At 43.7% G+C, this 24214-nt stretch overlaps 1 protein-coding gene across 2 annotated transcripts in view; it reads left to right on the forward strand.

The window, feature by feature from the left end:
- LOC124619807 (endoglucanase A-like) overlaps nucleotides 1–24214 on the forward strand; it is a 113605-nt gene that overhangs the window by 35197 nt on the left and 54194 nt on the right. For both annotated transcript variants that reach the window (XM_047146402.1, XM_047146403.1), the window contains one exon: nucleotides 13242–13404. In XM_047146402.1, the coding sequence (XP_047002358.1) occupies nucleotides 13242–13404 (163 nt within the window). The remainder of the gene's footprint in view (nucleotides 1–13241; nucleotides 13405–24214) is intronic.

Below are 24214 nucleotides of genomic sequence, written 5' to 3' on the forward strand. Positions count from 1 at the left end.
CCAGTTTTTTTTTTCCTTACTTGGCATTTAGAAATGTATAGGGATTGTGCTTGCTGTGCGTTAACGCAACATGAGTTAGCGCCTGACCGGTAACAAGTAGAAGCCGCGTTGGCCACGATCTGCTGGCTGCAGCCCAAAACTTGAGCACTGTTTAGGCACAAGTGGCGAAGGCTGCGATACCTCTGCTGGCGTTGTAATCCCCAGGCAATTTCGATGTCACTGCGTCTTCACATAATATCTAACCGGGTGGTCATCACCTGATCCTGACTGGCAGACAATTATTGGTTGGGGTGTCTCTCGGTGGAAAGCATAAGCGGTAACCGGCCACGTGACTGTCACGTTACGCCTTAGCAACATGTACGAGGTGCTGCCCTGTCTTCACAACACATTTCAGTCAGCAAGTGACGTCTCGCTTGTTATGTCAGCTACCAATTTTCTTGCTATATCTGGACATCACAGAGATTGGTTCAAATGGCTCTAAGCACTACGGGACTTAACATCTAAGGTCATCAGTCTCCTAGACTTAGATCCATTTAAACCTAACCTAAGGACATCACACACATCCTTGCCCCGGGACGATTCGAACCTGCGACCGTAGCAGCAGCGTGGTTCTGGGCTGAAGCGACTTGAACCCCTCGACCACAGCGGCCGGCCAGCCACTGGTAGATCCAGTTGCTTTAGACGGTTGGCTAAATTGTTGAAGACAGCAAGTCTCCCCCGAGGGGTAGACACACGGCTTTTTGCAGCCTCGTACCCAGAAAAGATCGCTGTCCACTGTTTTGGAGTCGAGTGGAACATCTAAATAAGAGTGTCAGGCGATTCTGCATAGATTTCAAATGCGAATTTCTCGAACTCCACTATCGATTCGAAAATTATAGGGTTCCCCTTAATACGTCATACGTGCACTATGCGCAGAAATCGACTACTCGAGTAGCAGAATGTTTGTGGCTTGCATACGGGGACTTTCTTTGTAGATTAGAGGGACACCTCCTTTGGGACAGTAATACGTTTTCTGCCGAAAGCAAAGAGAGATCAGTCACATTACTCAGAGGAGAACTATTGTCCTGCAGAAATTGGTAAAATGATATTAGTCAACTGCAGAAGTGTTCAGAATTACTGTAATTTCTTAAAGGTAATCATGTCAGCATAGCTTACGCAGTTATATAATTCCCATAGCGTAAGCAAATGAAACCTCACTCAAACCAGAAGTTAATGAAAAGAAAATACTAATTCAGATTGGGATATACACAGGTGCTTTCGTAGGAGCGTGCAAAAATTTCACAGAATATAGAGGATGCTCCACTGAACAATTTAAGGTAGGGAACGTAGGTTCAGAGACGCCAGCTTAGGGAGACAATAGGAGTAAAATTAGATTACTGTGTACTCTTTTATTTACATTAGCAAAACCATCGTTGACACGATGAACGTACCATTTGTACTGTATCTTACAAAATGTGCTGAAACTGACGTCTGTCAACCTCAATGCAAGCATGACATCGACGAGCAAGATTCTGACGCACCCTGACAAGTATCCCTCGTGTGCTTCGAACCACATCACAGGCAGCCACAATTCTGTGTCTCATACACACGTGCCTTTTGATATACCCATAGGAACTAATCAAAGGGATTCAACTCAAGCGGCGTCGCAGGCTTTGGAATACTACCTCCCCTTCCAACCCAACGACGAGGAAATACTGTATCCGTATTGCTTCATCGTATTGTGCTGTACGTCTCTGAACAGCACTGAATAATGAATGGGTTTGTCGTTCATTCATAGCACGTTCTGTCATGGGTCAATGTAAATATGGTGCAACAGAGCCACCTTATGGACAAGTCTCAGGTGCTACAGTTATGGACTGTGCAGCTGGTCCCGGTGGAGGTTCGAATCCTACCACGGGGCGCCCTGGTTCCCGGGTTCGATTCCCGGCGCGGTCAGGGATTTTCTCTGCCTCGTGATGACCGGGTGTTGTGTGATGTCCTTAGCTTAGTTAGGTTTAAGTAGTTCTAAGTTCTAGGGGACTGATGACCATAGATGTTAAGTCCCATAGTGCTCAGAGCCCCTACCACGGGCATGGGTGTGTGTATTTGTCCTTAGGATAATTTAGGTTAAGTAGTGTGTAAGCTTAGGGACTGATGAACTTAGCAGTTAAGTCCCATAAGATTTCACACACATTTGAACATTTTTATGGACAAGGATAGTAAACAAAAAAATGGTTCAAATGGCTCTGAGCACTATGGGACTTAACATCTGAGGTCATCAATTCCCTAGAACTTAGAACTACTTACACCTAACTACCCTAAGGTCAACACACACATCCATGCCCGTGGCAGGATTCGAACCTGCGACCGTAGCGGTCGCGTGGTTCCAGACTGAAGCGCCTAGAACCGTTTGGCCACACCTGCCGTCTAATAAACAAAACCTGCATCATGACTTTGTAGTGATCAGGCTCGTCCTCCTTGTTTCCTTGCAGGAAATAAAGAATTTACATGTAAATAAACAGCACAGTACATGTAAACCTGTACGCCAGTTTGTTGTAAATAAGCTAGGAAAACAGTAGTGTTAGACAGAGCGGTAGACAAGTTGACTTCCGCGTCTTCCTAAGCTGGCTTCTCCCGCCCGAAATTCCTATCCTCAAACAGTTCAGTGGAGCATTCTCTATGTCCTGTTACAGTGTTGCTCTCTCTTACAGAAACACCCTACATATGATAGGCTATACGGTAATGACGGCCGTGCATTTAGTTCCATAAAGAACTCGTCGTATCAGTATAGTGCTCAAGAGAATATTGGTATATATTCTGGAGACGTTGCCTGATCATACCGCCATAATAGGGCGAGACTTTAGTTTGTAACGTAGGATTATGGTGGCGAGAAGTTCGGGCTGTAGACTGCAGACATGGCTCTATTTAACCCTTATTTTATTAAACATCAAAATACTTCTGATAACAAACAGAAACACAATTTCAAGAAACTGAAATGTTTCTATAGCCCGTAATGATTCCTAAATAGGTCGCCCTCCTCCACAATCAGTATAACAAAATGTCTTCCAAAAAATTTAAATTCAGCCTTTGCAGTAACATGACGCAACCGTGCAGCAATATTAACATTTCGCAACGCTTTGGCCTGGGCTATTATAAATAATAATATATCAGAGAACTTGAGGAGTACAACCTAAGATGAAAGAACAGTCTTGGTAGATGCAATGGTTGGAGTCCAGGAGACGTACTGCAGGTGAAGATGTTATATATGTTTGACCAAGTGATATTTTCGTTTTCTTTTCTTTATTTTCGTTTTGTTTTCCCGACGTGGCGCAGTTTGTCAGCTGGTGTCATCCCGCTCTTCAGTTTACATTATTTTTAAAAGTTACAGTTTTTATTTAGCGTATGGCATTTAAGTACATTTCAGTATTGGGTCACGTCATTCTACATTATATAAAATTACATATATTCACAGACAAACAACTAGTTCTTGTATATATTCGATGGATTTTTGGGATGCCACGAGGAATTATTCAAGGTCCCCACTGAACGCTCTAGCACGTATCTGATGTGTTGGATGGTCTGCTTAGGCGCGCCTATGTCACATGCTGGCGAAGACAGCAGTCCCCATTTGAAGAGTGAGTCAGTACATCTTTCACGTCTTAGTCGGTTCAGAGTTGACCAGATCTTGCGTGGCTGATCAAACCCAGGAACTGCCTCGGTAATACAAGGCATTAGGTGGCAAGTTGTAGGGGCATTCTGGGGCCATTCTCTTCTCCAAGAGTTGATGTCAGGCCCAGTGAAGCTGTCGAGAGCGAGAGGAGGATATCTTGAAAGAAGCCTCTTAGTACTCAGATCAGGTATATCGATGTGTACCGGTAGTTCAGGGTTTGCTTCGATCTTGTTGTATTCCCTGACCAGGGCTGCTTCTCGTCGTATTTTTGGGGGTGGTATATGTCTCAGGAGAGGTAGCCATATGTTAGGGGTAGACCTAACGGTTCCTGAAATAATGCGCATTGTGTTGTTAAGTTCGACATCTATTCTGTTCACATGACTACTGTTCAGCCATACTGGTGCATAGTACTCCGCCGCATAGTATGCCAGGCTCAGCGCAGACGTCCTCAGAGTTATTGCGTTGATCCCCAGTTTACAGTTACAGTTATACGAGGGAACTTCAGAACGTAACACATTATTATGGCACGGCAAGTAACATTTACTGAACGCTGCACTGCACTTAAAGTGACACAATTACGTGACACTATTTTTCAACTTAATCGCCAGCTCTCTGCAAGCAACGTTCGGAACGCTCTACCAATCTTGTTTCGACTTCAGAAATACGCTACTCGGTTACGGAGCCATTACACAACCGCTGAGTGAACGTCCTCATCGCTGTAAGAGCTGCGGCTGCTACGAATGAGTTTCACGATTGCCTGGACACTGTCGTCTGTGGTCGCTTCGATGGCCTTCCTTCCGATCAATATCACCCACTTCTGCGCCGCCTTAGTCAAGTCGATGACACATTCTCATTACAAATGAACACAACATTGCATTTGGTCCAAACACCGCCATAATATCACATTGAATCTGTTTGAAATTTAGACATTTTGCTCACAAGAACAGTACTATCGACGGCCACAACTTTGTTTCCAGTTGCCACGCCATTTCACTCACAGTTTGTGTGGTCCCTGTTATCCGTACCTCTGCAGAACCATGTCTCTTCTAATTTTTCTGACTATGTGCCTCTTTTGCAACCCAGTAGTCTTTGCGTGGGACGATATGTGTAATTTACTTTTGAAGTCCCCACGCACTTACAGTATTAAAAAAGAGAGCTGCGCGAAAAATTGAAACACGCGAAATTTATTGTGAATACGATGATACACGTGGGTGGATGACTGTGCCCTGGAAAATGAATAAATAACTAGTCGTGCTAATTGTACTTGTGTGTGAATGAGTGGGTGTGGGAAGCATCGGATTGGCATGAGTTTCGAAAGAAGGTTGGAAAGGAATTTGTACGTGGGTGTACAGGGTGTGAACTGTTGGGTGAAAATCAGTGTTGCAGAATGGATGTTGGCGGGATGCGTAGCGATGTCTTGATGTTTGGAGGATTGAGGGAAGGAAGGAGTAAAGCTGGTATGAAGGATACCTTTGTATATTTATTTTTGTATGTTGAAGCCATTAACTGAGGATTGATTAAGGTTAATTGGAGACAGGATACGCAGTATGTGGATAGGAAGAAGACTGTGCATGTGCTGACTGAGGAGTGGCAGCGGTCCAAGTCTGGTGAGTAGTGGAGCCACTTTGCGAATCTCCCGGTCATGTTGTGATGTCTTAGGAATTTGAGGAAGGGTGGAATCTTATTTAGCTGTTAATAGCTTCCTCTAGTGGCGGGTAGATGAATGTTAGATGTTAGGCAGTGAGCAGAAAGTTCAAGGACTTTTAGAGAATTGTGAAAGATCAGAGGAGCAGAAGTCCAATGAACATTTTCAAAGGAAAAACTAAGTTTAAGACTTGTATAGCTCAGTATGGCGGCAGCACAAAGCAACTCCTTTGTACGATCAGTGATTGGCTTCGTTCTATCGGGGTCTTTCTGGTGAACAGTGACTCTGATTCATAAGTTAGGATGAGGTCGATCCCAGCGGTTTTAATTTCGTAGTGAGTAGGATGGGATGATTTTGTAAAGTGAGTCGTAAAGGTGGAATTGTCAGGTGTCTCTTCTTATGGTTATTGCCTGGGCATTAGTGGGGTTTAACATATGAAGAGAAATTCTTAAGATGAAACTGAAGGGATCTTCAGAAGGAATGAAGGGTTTCGTCAAAGAAAGGAACTCGATGTCGACGGCTTACTGAAATAGGTGTACTGAGTATACGAAATGGGAATGTCACCTACGTAAATTGGATATAAACACATCAACAAAAGTCTTGCATCACTCCAGTTCCCAGACCTCCAGAAGATAGAGGTTGACTGTGGATATTGTATCACAGACACAGTCCCTGCGACTGTTCAGAGATGTCACTATACCCGTCCAAAGATGTAAACAACCATGCATGACCAGCGCCGATTAGACGAAGGGGGTCTGAAAGGCGATCAGCTCCAGACATTCCACCAGGATGGAGGTACACGGCTCGTGTTGTCTGTAGTTCAGCCATGCCTAGATGGTGAATACCACCGTTTGATTGCGTCCACATTGTTACTTTGTGCCAGGAAGGGCTCTCAACAAGGGAAGTGTCCAGGCGTCTCGGAGAGAACCAAAGCGTTGTTGTTCGGACAGAACTGTCGATGACATGCCTCGCTCAGTCGCTCAGGCCGCCCAAGGCCTCCTACTGTAGTGGATGACCACTACCTACGGATTATGGATCAGAGGAACGCTGACAGCAACCCACCATGTTGAATAATGAGTTTCGTGCAGCCAGAGGACGTCGTGTTACGACTCAAACTGTGTGCAATAGGCTTCATGATGCCCAAGGCGAGGTCCATCTTTGCAACCACGACACCATTCAGCACGGTACAGATGGGCCCAACAACATGCCGAATGGATCGCTCTGGATTGGCATCACGTTCTCTTCACCGATAGTGTCGCATATGCCTTCAACCAGACAATTGTGGGAGACGTGTTTGGAGGCAACTCTATCAGGCTGAACACCTTGACACACTGTCCAGCGAATGTAGCAAGGTGGAGGTTCCCTGATGTTTTTTGGGGTGGCATAATGTGGGCCCGACGTACGCCGCTGGATGTCATGGAAGGCGCCGTAACGGCTGTACGATATGTGAATGCCATCCTCCGACCGATAGTGCAACCATATCGGCAGCTTTTTGCGACAAATCACGCCCTCATCGTGCACATCTTGCGAATGACTTCCTTCAGGATAACGATATCGCTCGACTACAGTGGCCAGCATGTTCTCCAGACATGAACCCTATCGAACGTGCCTGGAATAGATTGAAAAGGGCTTTTTGTGGATGACGTGACCCACCAACCACTCTGAGGGATCTACGCCGAATCGCTGTTGAGGAGTGGGACAATTTGTACCAACAGTGCCTTGATGAACTTGTGGATAGTATGCCACGACGAATACAGGCATGCATCAATGCAAGAGGACAGGCTGCTGGGCATTAGAGGTACCGCTGTGAACTGCAGTCTGGACCACCACCTCTAAAGGTTTCACTATGTGGTGGTAGAACATGCAATGTGTGGTTTTCATGAGCAACAAAAAGGGTGGAAATGATGTTTATGTTGATCTCTTTCCAATTTTCCGTACTGGTTCCGGAACTCTCGGAACCGAGGTAATGCAAAACTTTTTTGATGTCTGTAGTATTGTGGATATGACAAGCCTCTGGGACACTTTTAAGGATGTATTGATAGTTTTGAATGGGATACACATGACAGAAACGGACGAAGGGCATTGAGAAAACGCAGTTAGTCCGATATAGCTCATTGGAATGGGTTGAATGATTTGATTTCAGAAAGTAAATAAGAATCCCACGCGCAGTCGAAGGTTTTTCTAGGTCTAGGGAAGCAAATACGACTGTTCAGTGTCTTTTTAGGTCGCTAACAACATCCGGTGAAGACACAAGGGATCCAGGTGAAGTTTCTTCGTGTGTGATAGTCGGGTGTACCTGTAGAACGGTAAGGACCATTTCTCTTATAATATGACATTAATGACGTAATGGCGAGTTTTGAATATCAGCTGAAGCCACCCACTTGCTAATGAAGAGAGGACAGCAGAAGCCCAAGAATTGCTGCAGTAGGTTAAAATGCAATTTATTTCAATGTGTTAAATGTTTTCTTTCACATATCTCGGTACTATAAGGGGAGAATGCACCAAACGCACAGTAGTACGCAAAGTATGTTGTTAAATGATCCTGTGTGAATGATTTTCTCTGAATAATTTATACTATTTGTATTTTATAACCAACTAATAGACCAGTGGGCCGTAAAAATTTGTTATACCTCTCTATAAATGGCAAATGGGTCACACAATACACTGCAAAGTATTTACTGTCCTTTCATGGCAGTTCTTCCAGATGTCGACAGCCTGATCTAGGCACTTGGACACCAGAGAAGTACTAGTGTATTACAGATTTCCTGCCGGCTGCGTCGATCGTACAAGTGGCGTCGAGCCCTTTGAAGATATACTTTCAAGGGTCGGTAGCTGATTGCAGTCTCACTTTGTCTTTCATTTTGCTGTACCTGGCAATAAATACCGGGCAACTTGTTCTGTATGAAAAACGCAACCTCCCACATCTTGTGGCTAGAGGGCGTCTAGACTGTAACGTGACTGTGACATATCACTATGCGATAATGTTTCATGTTTCGTGGGTATTCTGTTGAGGGTACTGGGCATGTTTGCTTGGGAGTAAACATCTGCGTCTTTCTCGCTGGGAAGATACGCAGCTGGTGTGGGCTCTGGTTCCTCTGTGCACAGAAGGGTTCTGCGAATGTCCGTGTGAAGGGCCAGCATTCCTGGACAGCTGAGCAGTTTCACGGCAGTGGGGCCATGGTTCAGTCCATGCTTTTGTTGGTTAGAGCCGGGACCTGTCCTCGCTGAGGGCAGAGACCACCGTGCAGCCACTGCCATACCCAGAAAATAATGAAGTACGAGATTTTTTACTTTCTGTACGAATATCAATCGACAAGACGCCGTGTCGCTGCCTGAGCAGTGCAAATTTGTGATGTGTCCAATCGAACGAATTGTGCTCATCACTGTACTTGGTGCAAAGAGGTTGACCAGTCTGCGGAAATCTGCCCCAGGCAAATATCAACACCTTTCTTGTTAATGTGCATTTTTACGGCATGAGTGGGACGTTTATAGAGTACTCTCCTGTTTTTTTGTGAAATAAGTGACATTATTGTTCGACAAATTGCCAGCAGCATTACGTTGCCCCTCCATGCGGAGTTTTTTTTGAAAGTAGTCAGCTGGGTGAAGAAGGAAATTTCTGCGCTATTCGCCTCCCAGCTGCCGTCTGGTGCTTAGTGGTACGCCCTAGCCGATATTTGGGGAAATTTGACGGAAATACAGTAGAGTAATTCATATTCTAGGAGCTTGCAGCTTACTTGCTCTACCACCCGACTTGTGTTGACTTTTTTGATTACAATTTTGGTCGCTTTTTGTCTGAATCTGCGAGCTGTCCTTAGGAGAAAATCTTGCAGCTTCTCCTTCATACTATCTTCCATATTGTTTGGTACCACCCTACAGTGTTAGCATCATTTTGTGTAACATTTACTGAGATTTTATAGGACCTTTCTGCCTCTCAAATTTATGTGAATTTTGTGCATTATAAAAGTCTGTTATATTCAAGCTTCACTTAGATTTCAAAATTCCTTAATTGTCGTACAACTTTTCCATGGTTAGGTGAGCCGCCAAAAACAAATATAACGTGTCGTACACATAAGCTGTAGTTTTCACTGTGACGGTCTTATTTTCGTTGCGTACTATGACTAAAAACAACCAATTGTTGCTTGCAGTTAAATAGAGATGCCCATTGAGTTTCAAGGTACAGTATGTCTCTGTTATGGTACCGCTCGGGGTGGGCCAAAGGAAAGCGTCAGAGTGGAGCTAAGAGGCACAGTTTTAAATATACTTGACCGACCGCCATCTGCATCCAGAGACCCGTTCCTCAGTGTTCTTCTCTAGTGGAGTCACGTTAGGAAGGAGTGGTGTTCACACTCTCGTTTGACCACCCAGATTAAGGTTATTCTTTCGTTTCCTTGATTAAAGCGAACGCTAGCTGGCAGTTTGAGAAGAACAAGGCCGATGGTCTTCCCCTTCCTTGACCTACTTCTAGCTTCTACTTTGTTTCTAATGACCTCACTACCGGATTGGGCAAAAAAAAACCTAATCTTAAATTATTTTCCTTCTTCAGTGTTGCAATATTATCTAATACCTGTAAAGAACTATTCTTAGCCTTAGGCGTTTCGGTGTATGGTGTACCGCTTAGTGTATTGAACTATCACATCCCCTCCTGTTCTTGATATATGTGAATGACCTCTCTTTTTATGTGAAACAAGATGCTGAACTGACACTGCTGATGATACAAGCATAATTATTAATCCAGTAAAAGAAACTCCGATAGAAAATGATACAAATAAGGTCTTTGGAAAAGTTATTAATTGGTTTTCTGCAAATTGGCTTGCTCTGAACTTTGAAAATACACAGTACATCAAATTTGCTGCTCCAGAAAGTATAATTCCTTCAATAAAAATAACACATCAAAAGAGGTCAGTAGCCAGGGTAGAGCACACCAAGTTTTTGGGTGTACAGTCGTGGACAAAACGAGCGAGACCCCTCGCCTTTTCGTTATGCTGATCCGCACAGCTTTAAAGTCTGCTACACAGCATAACAGGCAAGGCGACGAAGTGCTACCAACATACTGCACACAGGCGTGAAATTGAAAAACTATCCAAAATTCGTCAGACTGTTTTCAATCATGTGTAAGACTATATCAATGCTGATTAGTGTCTTAACCACAACACCTAAATATAAAATATAAATTAAGAAAGAAACGCTAATTAGTATGTACTGTACTAATAAAAATGAATTTCAGCTTATCGAGATAACATAACTGTTTTAGTAAGACAAAGTACCCCACATCGTTACGAATTGGCAAAATATCATGCGCATTCGGCCGCGAAATGGTTTGTGTCAATGTTCAGACCAGTCATACTAGACTACGGTTGCTGACCTAACATGAAAGTGTGGAAATTTAGCAATGCGTGATGATTCATAACTAAATTCTGTTAAAAATCATTCAGTGCCACACTTAAGTCAATTCAATTATTGACAGAAGCGGAGAAAGTAGGCAGCAACAAGTATGAAATTCTACAAGAGTTTTATATCGACATCCACGGGGCGCCGGTACAGAATAAAATATATTGGGGTTGCGAGAATTTCTTAAAATTCCTTTACTGATAGTCTATCTGCCTCCATCGAGATTAGAACCGAAAACAAACCAGACCTCCCTTGCAGTAGCAAACACCTTTCACTACGCTAGCAAACCTAGACAAACAGCCCTCTGTTATTACCCCAGACATGAATAAACCAACAATTTCACAATCAAAATGGCAAAATTATCTGCAGTTTCTGCTGCACAGAGCTTTCTGGACTCAAAAACATGAATTGTCTACCTTTATGTCACCGCTTATGTGACAATCATTCGGGATGTTTATCGAAATAACAAAAAACTGTTATTAGCAAGTAAATTTAGTAGGATAATTCTGCACCACCCCAGGAAATAAACGGCGACGTAGCTGCCAAACGTATTCTACAATGTTTAGAATACTCCATTAGACGTGCCACAGCCAGAAAGCGTTCATTAGCCGAGGTGTTCCTTAAGCCAGCTAGCAATGGGAATGCTCGCACATCTAAAACGCGATAGCATTAATAATGGGATTTGAATTACCACGTGTATAGGCATCTGGATTTTATTTGAATTCCTGTAAACGTGATTTGGATTGACAGCGTAGCTACGATTAATATGGTGATGTATCGACTGCAACTGGAACATTTCGATTAAAGAGTAGGGGAAATTATTATGCGGCCCTCATCTTCAGTAACTGTGATAGCTATTTTCGTTGCTAGGATTTCGTCACGTAGATCGGTAAAAATGGAACCCTACTAGTCTCACTTTCTTGACCGTCCATCTGTCTACCCAACCCTTAAAACCCGTTTACCTCGAGTACGGGTAGACATAAGAAGCCGAAGTGAGTCGGACTTCCTGCGGTATACGGTCCCTTGGTGGTGTAAAAAAGTGAGTTATGTCAACGCAATCTAAATCAACGGCCGTTTATGTAAAGAAAATTTACGCGAAAGGTCAAACAATGACTCTTAGAACTATGCCACCAAACTGCTTAGGCCATCAGTCCCCTAGATCTAGAACTACTTCAACCTACCGAACCTAACACACATCCATGCCCGGGGAAGGATTCGAACTGATGGCGCAAGCAGCCGCGCGGTCCGCGATATGACGCCGCTCAGCGCACGGCTGAACCGCGCCAGCAAGCTGTTAATATCATCTGATGTTACTAAAAAGTTATTCACTTCTGGTGAATGATTTTCTGCGGAGTTCATTTAAGAAAGAATACCTAAAATATATTTGATGTTACGGAAGAGGAAGGAGCCTGATTCATTTCTCCTTGTCTTTATTCGATGTCAGATTCGCAATCTGAGCATACGTACTATCCATAACCACACTTTAGATCCAAGTCATAGACACAGATATGCAAATACCACACATTGGCTTATACTTGAGGTATTTAGTTTTTCACGAAGTGGTGGCAGACGATGCTGTGGCGTCTTCGAAGCGCGAGTTTCTCCAGTGCTAGCTATATCAGCACATCAGCTGAGCGAACTTGCATAGTATGTTGGTAGCACTTCGTCGCCTTGCCTGTTATGCTCTGTAGCAGACTTAAAAGATGTGCGTATCAGCATAACGAAAAGGCGAGGGGTCTCGCTCGTTTTGTCCACCACTGTACATGTAGATGGGAATCTTAATTGGAAAATTCATATTTTGGATCTCCTAAAGCGACTAGGTTCAGCAGCTTTTGCAATCAGAATAATTGACAATTTTGAAGATGTAGAAATTAGTAAGCTAACATTCTTTCCATACTTCCACTCTCTGATGTCATAGGGAACAATATTCTGGGGCAACTCAACACGTAGGCAAAAGGCATTCACTGTTCAAAAGAAAGTAGTTTGAATAATGTGTGGGGTTCATAGTCGCACATATTGTAGGCATCTGTTTAAAAGGTTAGAAATTTTACAATTGCTTCTCAGTACATTTACTCAGTAATGACATTTTTTCTCAACGACATGGACCAGTTTAAAATCAACAGAGACATTCATAATTACCTACACTATCCTTTACTTAACCTATCTTTGGCAAAGAAAGGGGTAAAATATATTGCTATAAAACTTTTTGATAAATTACCAGATGAAATAAAATGTCTGACAGACAACTCCTTCTATACCATAGATGAATTCTTGAATATGAGTAAATAAATCTGGAGATATAATACATGCATTTTGTGCCATTTGAGGAAATGGGATAGATAATAGAAATATTTAGGTATAACACTATAACGTAAAAAATGCGCATTTCTTGTGCATTTGACACGTTCCACATCATAACGGTTTTTCCGTGCTATTGATCAATGGAACACGTAACTAACTAACTAACCACTATGTCTATGGATTTGAGTTTCAGGCGCCCGTTTATGTAACCCACTGGCACCCGGTCTGTTATTTCTCACCTGTGACACATTTTTTCAGCTCCAAAGGCTACGGGGACGAACTGGCCTGGGGCTACGCGTGGCTGGCGAAAATCACCAACGATCAGACCTATCTGCAGCGGGCAGAGGAGGTGTACGAGGAATTCGGACTCATAAACATAGGAGGTGGCCTGAACTGGGAGCAGAAGGCATCAGGAGTTGACGTAAGTATCACAAGGCTGAAGGTAGTGGCTGCACTGGTATCAGTTTTATCTGAAGATTATTTGACATCCAAGATATAACAATCTTCATTGTGGACGTGAGAGTATTGTTAAATTCATCAGTGAATCATGTATTTGATGTCTTGCAACCTACTTCGACATCAGTGCCCCACGGAATGATTCGCACATGGTCAGAATTTATCTGGAAGCTACATAAAGTGAAGTAATTGGGTCGGTATTCCATGGATATTTGGCATAAAACTGCATATTAAATTTTCAGATTTCATTCTTTCCGAGCGCTATACGAGGTTGGAATAATAGAGACTTGTGAAGGTGGTTCGATGAACCCTCTGCCAGGCACTTAAATGTGATTTGCTGGTTAAGTGACATTTGACGGAGAGTGAAGAAACGCATTATGAAGCCCTAATAGAATTGAAAGACGTGACAGCAAACATTCTTGGCTTGAAGTAGTCACAAAGTAGACGCCCTTTTAGCAAATAATATTTTAGCTAACCGAATAAAAAAAATAATGACAAAACTCCCAGTCTGATGCATGCCTGTCGCTCTGATGTCACTCTGACGTGTCGATTGCTAGATACTTAATTTACCGAGAACTTTCTCCTTTGACTCAAGAGGATGAGTGCATACTCTTTCAGATCTTTTCATCATAGAAAAATCCGAGGTTATCATCGGGAAACGAAACTACCATTTCAGAGTTAATAGCCAGTAACGCTAGCACACTGACGCTGTCTTTTCGCTAATTCTATGCCGCAAAAGCGGTTATTCGTTAGCACCCACTCGAGAAATTGATGGACATGGTACGGAGAGATGTTGAGGAGTAGATTTTTGCGAGCAACCCGCCAGGCTGTGAAGGTTGCAAGGTCCCCTCGCTTCTAAACTGATACTGTTACTACTCAGCTTATCCGCGAGTCCGTAGAGGGTGGTATATGTGACGTACAGTATGACTGGTCAGCATTTCCACCCGAAATTTGCGAGTGTAAGTCGGACCTTCCTTGATCCGCCTTGGTGGGTCGTGTCGTCGGATTTCCTCCTACCTGTGCGCGGTGCAGCTCTCGTAAGTGTCGTACCGTGCAGATTCTCCATTGGCGCATTGGATGTCTCCGTCGGTGGAAGCTAATTATCTGAAATTGCCGTCGATCAACTTTGGGGTATCTATTTACTCGAACTTAAAATTCATAATGCCGTAGTATCACTTTTATTCCTACTTGTAACCGAGAGCATGACTACCATCGAACAAGACAGGAAGAGCTCTTAACGCCGACTGCAGACTTTGGCGCGCAGTCCGTATCTCTTACTAGTTTCGTCATAGATCGTGGATTTCCGATCAAGTTCGTACTTACTAAGACATGCATTTGTTAATGAACGGGTGTGAATTTCAACGAGGCAAAGTTATGATAAATAGCTTTAAACATCGAGAGGCTCCTCCTAGTATTCATGTTGTCATAAATGACTTTAATTATTAAATATAAATAAACAAAATCGGTGACTTTGGCGCCAAGATGGCGGTACTTCCCGTTATGTATATTTCCCAGGCTGACGCTTGTTGCTACGGTCCAGCACCGAGCCGCACCACACTACGCGCGACGTAGGGTCGCTTCGTCACCTAGCCAGCCAGCGTGGGAAATGCTCTCCGATTCATGGCCGGCTACGGACTACAGCACTTCCTAACTATCGTGAATACATAAATGAGAGACAATAATTTATTAAAACTGGTAAATATGTCTTCCTCACGTAAGAGACACCTTACAAGGTCCAAGGGATGTGTACCGGCCACCGTGCCGTCCTCTGTCTTGCTGCGTCGTGCCGATGCAGTAGTGGGGTGGTGGTGGGTGGGTGGGGGGGGGGGGGGTTTCGTCGGAGGGGACACGCAGTCAGCACACTGCTCTCCTGGCCTTTCGCAGACTTTACAGACTGTGGAGCCGCTGCCAGTCTGTCAAGTAGCTCCCGAAGTTGAGCCACGAGGCTAAGTGCACCCGGTACCAGTCCTCCCACGAAGGTAAAATCCTTGATAGTACTCCGGTCATCCGCAAAGCAGCCGTCTACGCTGACCACTTAACTACAGAGGCGGACTGAGGAATAGGCTGCTGCTGATGAAGTAAGAGGGATGCAGCCTCAAAAATCAAATGTACGAACTTCACATGTGTGCATATGGCCATACACAACACACAAAACAGAGGGACACATACACACACACACACACACACACACACACACACATATATATATATATATATATATATATATATATATATATATATATATATATATATACTCCTGGAAATGGAAAAAAGAACACATTGACACCGGTGTGTCAGACCCACCATACTTATTCCTGACACTGCGAGAGGGCTGTACAAGCAATGATCACACGCACGGCACAGCGGACACACCGGGAACCGCGGTGTTGGCCGTCGAATGGCGCTAGCTGCGCAGCATTTGTGCACCGCCGCCGTCAGTGTCAGCCAGTTTGCCGTGGCATACGGAGCTCCATCGCAGTCTTTAACACTGGTAGCATGCCGCGGCAGCGTGGACGTGAACCGTATGTGCAGTTGACGGACTTTGAGCGAGGACCTATAGTGGGCATGCGGGAGGCCGGGTGGACGTACCGCCGAATTGCTCAACACGTGGGGCGTGAGGTCTCCACAGTACATCGATGTTGTCGCCAGTGGTCGGCGGAAGGTGCACGTGCCCGTCGACCTGGGACCGGACCGCAGCGACGCACGGATGCACGCCAAGACCGTAGGATCCTACGCAGTGCCGTAGGGGACCGCACCGCCACTTCCCAGCAAATTAGGGACACTGTTGCTCCTGGGGTATCGGCGAGGACCATTCGCAACCGTCTCCATGAAGCTGGGCTACGGTCCCGCACACCGCTAGGCCGTCTTCCGCTCACGCCCCAACATCGTGCAGCCCGCCTCCAGTGATGTCGCGACAGGCGTGAATGGAGGGACGAATGGAGACGTGTCGTCTTCAGCGATGAGAGTCGCTTCTGCCTTGGTGCCAATGATGGTCGTATGCGTGTTTGGCGCCGTGCAGGTGAGCGCCACAATCAGGACTGCATACGACCGAGGCACACAGGGCCAACACCCTGCATCATGGTGTGGGGAGCGATCTCCTACACTGGCCGAACACCACTGGTGATCGTCGAGGGGACACTGAATAGTGCACGGTACATCCAAATCGTCATCGAACCCATCGTTCTACCATTCCTAGACCGGCAAGGGAACTTGCTGTTCCAACAGGACAATGCACGTCCGCATGTATCCCGTGCCACCCAACGTGCTCTAGAAGGTGTAAGTCAACTACCCTGGCCAGCAAGATCTCCGGATCTGTCCCCCATTGAGCATGTTTGGGACTGGATGAAGCGTCGTCCCACGCGGTCTGCACGTCCAGCACGAACGCTGGTCCAACTGAGGCGCCAGGTGGAAATGGCATGGCAAGCCGTTCCACAGGACTACATCCAGCATCTCTACGATCGTCTCCATGGGAGAATAGCAGCCTGCATTGCTGCGAAAGGTGGATATACACTGTACTAGTGCCGACATTGTGCATGCTCTGTTGCCTGTGTCTATGTGCCTGTGGTTCTGTCAGTGTGATCATGTGATGTATCTGACCCCAGGAATGTGTCAATAAAGTTTCCCCTTCCTGGGACAATGAATTCACGGTGTTCTTATTTCATTTTCCAGGAGTATATATATATATATATATATATATATATATATATATATATATATATATATATATATGGTCCATTGATAGTAAACGGGCCAAATATCTCTCGAAATACGCGTCAAACGAAAAAACTACAAAGAACGAGACTTGTCTAGCTTGAAGGGGGAAACCAAAAATGGTTCAAATGGCTCTGAGCCCTATGGGACTTAACATCTGTTGTCATCAGTCCCCTAGAACTTAGAACTACTTAAACCTAACTAACCTAAGGACATCACACACATCCATGCCCGAGGCAGGATTCGAACCTGCGACCGTAGCAGTCGCGCGGTTCCGGACTGCGCGCAGAGAACCGCTAGACCACCGCGGCCAGCGGGGGAAACCAGATGGAGCTATGGTTAGCCCCCTAGATGGCGCTGCCATAGGTCAAACGGATATCAACTGAGTTTTTTTTAAAATAGGAACCCCCTATTTTAATTACATAATCGTGTAGTACGTAAAGAAATATGAATGTTTTAGTTCGACCACTTTTTTCGCTTTGTGATAGATGGCGCTGTAATAGTCACAAACATACGGCTCACAATTTTAGACGAACAGTTGATAACAGGTAGGTTTTTTAAATTAAAATACAGAACGTAGGTACGTTTGAACATTTTATTTCGGTTGTTCCAACGTGATACATGTACCTTTGTGAACCTATCATTTCTGAGAACGCATGCTGTTACAGCGGGATTACCTGTAAATACCACATTAATGCAATAAATGGTCAAATTGATGTCTGTCAAACTCAATGCTTTTGGCAATACGTTTAGCGACATTCCTCTCAACAGCGAGTAGTTCGCCTTCCGTACTTTCGCACATGCATTGACAATGCGCGGACGTATGTTGTCAGGCGTTGTCGGTGGATCACGATAGCAAATATCCTTCAACTTTCCCCACAGAAAGAAATCCGGGGACGTCAGATCTGGTGAACGTGCTTCGGGGAACCATCCACCTGTCATGAAATATGCTATTCAATACCGCTTCAACCGCACGCGAGCTATGTGCCGGACATCCATCATGTTGAAGTACATCGCAATTCTGCCATGCAGTGAAACACCCTGTAGTAACATCGGTAGAACATTACATAGGAAATCAGCATACATTGCACCATTTAGATTGCCATCGATAAAATGGGGGCCAATTATCCTTCTTCCCATAATGCCGCACCATACATTAACCCGCCGAGGTAGCTGATGTTCCACTTGTCGCAGCCGTCGTGGATTTTCCGTTGTCCAGTAGTGCGTATTAGGCCGGTTTGCGTTACCACTGTTGGTGAATGACGCTTCGTCGCTAAATAGTATGCTCGCAAAAAATCCGTCATCCTCCCGTAATTTCTCTTGTGCCCAGTGACAGAACTGGGTTCAAGGTCGTTCAAAGTTGCCACTATGCAAATCCTGGTGCATAGAAATATGGTACGGGTGCAATCGATGTTGATGTAAAATTCTCAACACCGACGTTTATGAGATTCCCGATTCTCGAGCAATTTGTCTGCTACTGGTGTGCAGATTAGCCACGACAGCAGCTGAAACACCTACTTGGGCACCATCATTTGTTGCAGGTCGTGGTTAACGTTTCACATGTTTCTGATCATTTCCTGTTTCCTTAAATAACGTATCTATCCGGCGAACGGTCTGGACACTTGGATGATGTCGTCCAGGATACCGAGCAGCATACATAACACACGCTCGTTGGGCATTTTGATCACAATAGCCATACATCAACACGATATCGACCTTTTCCGCTATTGGTAAACGGTCCATTTTAACACGGGTAATGTATCACGCAGCAAATACCGTCCGCACTGGCGTATTGTAACGTGATACCACGTACTTATACGTTTGTGACTATTACAGCGCCATCTATCACAAAAGGAAAAAAGTGGTCCAACTAAAACATTCATATTTATTTACGTACTACACGAATATGTAATAAAAAATGGCGGTTCCTATTTAAAAAAAACGCGGTTGAAATCCGTTTGACCTATGGCAGCGCCATCTAGCGGGCCAACCATAACGCCATCTGGTTTCCTCCTTCAAGCTAGACGAGTTTCGTTCTTTGTAGTTTTTTCGTTTGATTCTTATTTCGTGAGATGTTTGGCCCGGTCACTATTAATGGACCGCCTTATACGAGGGAAGACCATGAGGCTAACTAACTGGCTTTTATAGGAACCAAATCATGCACTACATCAAAGTGAAAGTAGTCTCTAATTGCTCTGCTTTCGTCAACTTCAGATTCAATACCAACAAGTTATAGGATGTGAATGTCGCAACTGTGTCAGGGTGCGTGGGAATCCGCGGCCGAAGTTTACCAATAAAGTTTCCTCTATCAAGTTCGAGTTCCACACACGGTTGGAAAGGCCGAGATGGACAAAAACCTGGACGAATTTAGGTCCACCTGCTGAAGTTTTCCGTATGCACCACTAATCCTAGCATTTGCATTCTGACTACATGATTGGTTTTTATTGCTTCCATTTCGATATGTGGGTTATCTGATGGTAAAAGATTTTCAACATACTCTACTACCTACTTCGCAAAGTTCCTTCATTCTCAGAAGAAATTTATCAGCAGCAGAGTCAAACAGTACAGTCTGGTCAAATGAACGATTGGGGTTCGTATGAGTTCCAGTAACACGACTTCCTGCGCCGTTTCCTCATATTAGCGTTCTTAAAATTTATTGTAGGACGTTTGAGAATAGTTTTGATAGTACTAAATTTCCGTCTCTGAATCGTTCAATTCTGAATATCTTCTGCCCTGATGACGTCTAATGCACCCTGTATTAACATGGTGTGCATTACTGCACTCTTGTAGGTCGGATCAACGCCCGATTTATCTGGGGTTCATACTCATTACTCCGTTGTATAATTTTGTTACTGCAAGAACGTATGTGCAGTTTAACTTCCTTCTGGCAAACAGTTTAAATCAGATTTTAGCATCACATGAATTTCTGTGACAAATGGAAATAGTTTCTGGTACAGTACAAAGAACGAGCCCCTCTCTACAGTAAGTTATCCAGGGTGAACAACATTACAGGATCAGTCTGTGTATGTAGAGAGCACAGATACTGTATTTTATAATGCAGGAGAGTTCCGTAATAAATGCCGAAAGATACTCCGCGCGCGCAGTTGCCGAGATTCGGTGTGGAATTTTGTACCGTGCTGCAGGGCAAAGATTTTAAATTAATAAAGGCTCTAACAGGCATCTAATAACGTACTCATAAAACACTGAAATTGAGAAATAAATTTGTTAAGCTATTAGGGGCCTGCTATTCATCATTTTAATAGCTGTGCATTAAAATACTTCATTAAGCCCTCGAATCAGTTAATTTAGAGAGAGAATACTTTATTTTGTTCGGCTGTGCAAACACGAGCTGCACACATGTTTCACAGAGGACCGAATGTAAACTCTCGGAGGGAGATTATCTGCCGCTCCACGGCTTCTCTTTGTTTGTAAATTGCATTATGTGATTAACGAGTGACTTTGATGACCAAAGCTTGAAGGACAGCAGCTGTCCATTGCTGTGTTACATGAAGGCAATAACTGCATTACCTTGACATTTATTTACGGATTCAGTTACAGTGAATTGATCTCTTCACTTCAAAAGGACGTATCTGCTGAACGGAACTCTGTGTGCGCTAGGATGAACACTGCTCACTATGTATTCACTAATACAGCATTTTTTTGCGTAAATAGGAGATTTAGAGGCGTCTTACAGACAGCTACATTAGATACAACTGACTTAATCACAGCACTTTATTTGATGGTATTTTTTATTTTGTAGGCTTTGTATATATGTGGTCTCAAAAGGAAAATGGAACTTCAGAACCACCTTTACGCCAAATATCAGTCCCCTAGAACTTAGAACTACTTAAACCTAACTAACATAAGGACATCACACAACACCCAGTCATCACGAACCAGAGAAAATCCCTGACCCTGCCGAGAATCGAACCCGGGAACCCGAGCGTGGGAAGCGAGAACGCTACCGCACGACCGCGAGCTGCGGACTGCAAGTAACTCCGTGGGAGAAACCGACATACATCGTGATACATCAAATGAATATTAGCTGCGATTTGTAGACTATGAGGGAAGCGAGTCCTGACATCATTTATGAAGATTTTTAAACATTACTGGCGGAAAGCAAGAATATCGGACGACTAGAGACAAGCCGTAATTCATCCGCTGCAGAAGACAGATAACAGGGCAGGCACCAACAATTACCGATACATATTTCTGCTTCCAGTCACCTACTAAATTATATCCAAAGCTGCATTGAATAAGACACAAGACCAAGCAGAACACGCAACTGGCGGCTACCAGGCGGGAGTCATAGAAAATAGGATCTTGCCCAGAGCACATTTTTAACTTGAAAACAATCCTATGGATAAGAACAACCTGGAACCTTCACACAGTTGTTACGTTCATTGATTTCAAGAAAGCCTATGCTTATGTAGACAGACAGACAGTATTTCTGTCAGTGAAAGAAGTAGATATCGACGAAAACACCACACTGTTAAGTGAATAGACACTCATAGACACAACTTAAAAATTAAATTCTTAGGAGAAGTTTCTGAACCTTCAGAATTAACAAAGATGTTCCTCAGAGCGACGGGCTCTCACCGATTCTCTTCAGTCTGGCTTTAAACAGGGTCGTGAGAGAGTGGGATAAAGAACTAGAATAGAAAAACATTGAAGGAATACATCTAGGACCAGGAAGATGAAGATCTATAGTGAAATTTCTCTCTTTTGCTGACAATATTGCAGTATCGTCATTTTTATCTGTTTTCCGTCTTTCCCTTAGTCGCTCTAAATTCGTGGAGGTACGTACCGTCTATGCAATTAAATGAAGGTTTATTGCCATAAGCGTTTCACTTCTTTTACTTGGGAAGCACCATCGGTGGCCTGAAATACATGTTTCTTTTTATACGTACAATAAACGTATTATGTGATAGATATAGTATGCTGCTATATTACATTTTGTCGTGTTTTTCTCTAGCTTTTTAGGATGGAAGCAACCGTTGTAGCACAAGTTCCGTATAGTTAATGTATCGTTCGATATTACGATTTCCAACGCTGTTAACACGCGTGTGGTCCTGGAGACGTATTAGTTGGTTTTCATACTCCAGCTGGACGATTTCTGGCGTTCTCTTATCCACATTTGTCACAGCGCATGTTTCACTTTCAATTTCCATTTGGTGATCAACATATGTATCTTTTCGCTGTGTAATATTGCGAACTGCTGTTGTGTGTTTGTCTGTCTTCTGTTTGTGTTTGATGTTTTTCATTTGTTGTGTGTGTGTGTGTGTGTGTGTGTGTGTGTGTGTGTGTATGCACGCGCTCACGCTGGTGTATGTGTGTATTCTGCCCTTTTTTTAATATGAGTTTGGTGTATGTGTGTATTCTGCCCTTTTTTTAATATGAGTTAGTGTGTGTGTGTGTGTGTGTGTGTGTGTGTGTGTGTATTTTGCTGTGTGTAATTTTTTTAATTAATAATAAATATGGGTTTGTGTGTGTGTATTTTGCTGTGTGTAAATGTGCGAGCGTGCACACACACACACACACACACACACACACACACACACACACACACATACAACAACTGAAAAACATCAGCCAGCCGATGTGGCCGAGCGGTTCTAGGCGCTTCAGTCTGGAGCCACGCGACCGCTACGGTCGCAGGTTCGAATCCTGCCTCGGGCATGGATGTGTGTGATGTCCTTAGGTTAGTTAGGTTTAAGTAGTTCAAAGTTCTAGGCGACTGATGACCGCAGATGTTAAGTCCCATAACCAACCATTATCTGGTCAGTATTTCGGTGGCGGTGTGACACAGATTGTCGGTGTTTGATGTACTTTATTTTAGACATCCCTTAAGGTAGTGGCTAGCAGGTGTGCATTTGCGCACGTGACGTTTTGGTATACGATTCCCATCATGTGGTCTTTCCACATCCGGTGCTTACATAATGTGGCACACATGGTTTTTAAATAATTAAAATGCCCACATCCATCCCATAGACGATAATCGTATTCATATAAGTGGTTACTAGCCCAAGAGTGGTGAAATGGAGCCTCAGGTGACAAGATGAAGTTTAGCTGGTCCGTCTCGACCTTTTGGGATATAATTCCCTTCACATTTATTTGCAGTTGCAATCCAGAGACGACTTCATTCTTGTCAGTTTATGGCATGCACATGGGGATATTAGTAGCTATCTTTTATTTCTTTTTAATTTTCCCCTGTGAAGAACATGCTGTTTTCGCATCTGAAGTGTCCATAAAATTTTCTTATTTGTCTTTTCGGGTAAAGCACGTTTTATCACATCATATCTGTTTAACAATAGCCCTTAATATAAGAGTCGATAATTCTCTTTTGTAGCGGGTAGTGAAATTGACCTCTGTCGGTAGATAGAGTATAAGGGCGATGAAAGGGCGTTGCACGTCCCTTCACGCAATTACCATATTTTTTACGCGTAAAAGATAATTTGACCTTGCATGGGGGCTTAATTATTATTACATTTGAAGATAATTTTTATTTTTGGTAGCTGTATGTCCGATTACGAAGTGTCGTAAACGGTTGGCCCTGACTAGTTTTTGTACGCAATCTTACTGCATAGAACAACAACAAAGAACGAAATGAAAATTTTCGTTAACACAATTAATTAATTAAGTCCCCAGCAACTATAAAACCTACGAAGCCAACAAAGCACAAGTGTAGCTGTTCTGTGTGTGGAAGTATGACTCAACGTACACATCTGGCACGGTTCTTCTTCAATAAGACAAGAAATTTCAAATACCATTTATACTGACGTGATAAAAAAATTATAAATACTATAATTGCGCAAGAAAACCAGAATTACATTCTAATACAAGAACACAAGCCAGATGCTTTGTTGACTGAACCTGTAATGACGCATTATTTAAGACATTGAGATAATAAAAAGAAAAGGAAAATTTTTTTTTCTTTTACCTTCATATATATTGACGAAAAGCACTCTAATCATTACAATATATCCACACCGACTCGCTACTAGCACATCTCAACAAGAACTGACAAGGGGAGGCCGCCAATTGTGAAATTCAGATTCGATTCA

This window comes from Schistocerca americana, chromosome 6, assembly GCF_021461395.2.
Source record: "Schistocerca americana isolate TAMUIC-IGC-003095 chromosome 6, iqSchAmer2.1, whole genome shotgun sequence".
NCBI lineage: Eukaryota > Metazoa > Arthropoda > Insecta > Orthoptera > Acrididae > Schistocerca > Schistocerca americana.